Here is a 1293-nt window from a genome sequence, read left to right as displayed (position 1 = left end):
GTGCCTCCCCCACCCCGGAAGCCCCCCAGGTGCCCACCCCCATGTCCCCAGGGCACCTTGATGGTCTTGGTCTGCAGCTTGAGGCCGTTGAGGGCCCCGATGGCCCTGTCGGCGTCGCCGGCCTCCACGTAGTTGACGAAGCCGTAGCCCAGGCTTTGCCCTGGGGCACGGTGTCACTGTCACCGCGGTGGCCCTGTGTCCCCTGTGCTCCCAAAGCCACCCCCGTCCCTGTCCCCACTGTGCTCCCACCCCTGTCCTCAGATCCACGGCCACCCCCCAGCCTCGCTGTCCCCTGGGTCCCCATGGACGTGGCAGTCAGGGTCACACCTGTGGGGACACTGAATTGTCCCTGCTGCCACCGAATCTATCCCTGTCTGTCCCCACGGGTCCCCGTGTCCCCTCTCCCTTCCCACGTCACCGTGTCCCATTTCCCCATGTGCTGTGTCCCTTGTCCCACTGCCCGTGTCCCTGTGGTCCCATCTGCCACACCTTACATCCCCGTGTCCCCATGCCTTGTCCCTGCCCCGTGTCCCCATGCCATGTCCCCATGCCTTGTCCCTGCCCTGTGTCCCCTGCCTGTCCCCATGTGCTGTCCCTCTGCCTGTCCCCGTGTCCCCAGGCCCCTGTCCCCTGCCTATCCCCGTGTCCCTGCCCTATCCCCCTGTCCCTGTGCCCTGTCCCCGTGCCCTGTCCCCATGCCCTGTCCCGTGTCCCCTGCCTGTCCCGTGCCCCTGCCCCGTCCCGTGTCCCCTGCCTGTCCCGTGCCCCTGCCCCGTCCCGTGTCCCCTGCCTGTCCCGTGCCCCTGCCCCGTCCCGTGTCCCCTGCCTGTCCCGTGCCCCTGCCCCGTCCCGTGTCCCCTGCCTGTCCCGTGCCCCTGCCCCGTCCCGTGTCCCCTGCCTGTCCCGTGCCCCTGCCCCGTCCCGTGTCCCCTGCCTGTCCCGTGCCCCTGCCCCGTCCCGTGTCCCCTGCCTGTCCCGTGCCCCTGCCCCGTCCCGTGTCCCCTGCCTGTCCCGTGCCCCTGCCCCGTCCCGTGTCCCCTGCCTGTCCCGTGCCCCTGCCTGTCCCCATGTGCTGTCCCTCTGCCTGTCCCCGTGTCCCCAGGCCCCTGTCCCCTGCCTGTACCGGTGACCTTGTCCCGGACGAGCTTGCAGGACTCGATGTCTCCGAGGCTGCCGAAGAGGCTCCGCAGCTCCTCCTGGCTCATGGACTGCGGCAGGTAGTTGACGATCAGGTTGGTTTTGCTGTCGTCGGCCACGGGGGGGGGACCCGGGGGGGCCCCGTTGGGCAGCGCT

General features: G+C 70.3%; 1 protein-coding gene across 1 annotated transcript; it reads right to left on the bottom strand.

Annotated features, from left to right (window-relative positions):
• Positions 1-13: 13 nt before the first annotated feature.
• On the bottom strand, positions 14-1289 carry LOC121337171 (ELAV-like protein 3; the record flags this gene model as incomplete). Its single annotated transcript, XM_041407054.1, has 2 exons — positions 14-160; positions 1124-1289. Coding segments are annotated over 2 exons (313 nt in total), but the record flags the coding sequence as incomplete, so codon positions are not given.
• Positions 1290-1293: the final 4 nt, after the last annotated feature.

The sequence above is a fragment of the Onychostruthus taczanowskii genome, unplaced genomic scaffold (assembly GCF_017590055.1).
Source record: "Onychostruthus taczanowskii isolate IOZ18803 unplaced genomic scaffold, ASM1759005v1 scaffold2503, whole genome shotgun sequence".
NCBI lineage: Eukaryota > Metazoa > Chordata > Aves > Passeriformes > Passeridae > Onychostruthus > Onychostruthus taczanowskii.
The sequence above is the reverse complement of the archived record's forward strand: the minus strand, read 5'-3'. Positions and strand labels throughout refer to the sequence as shown.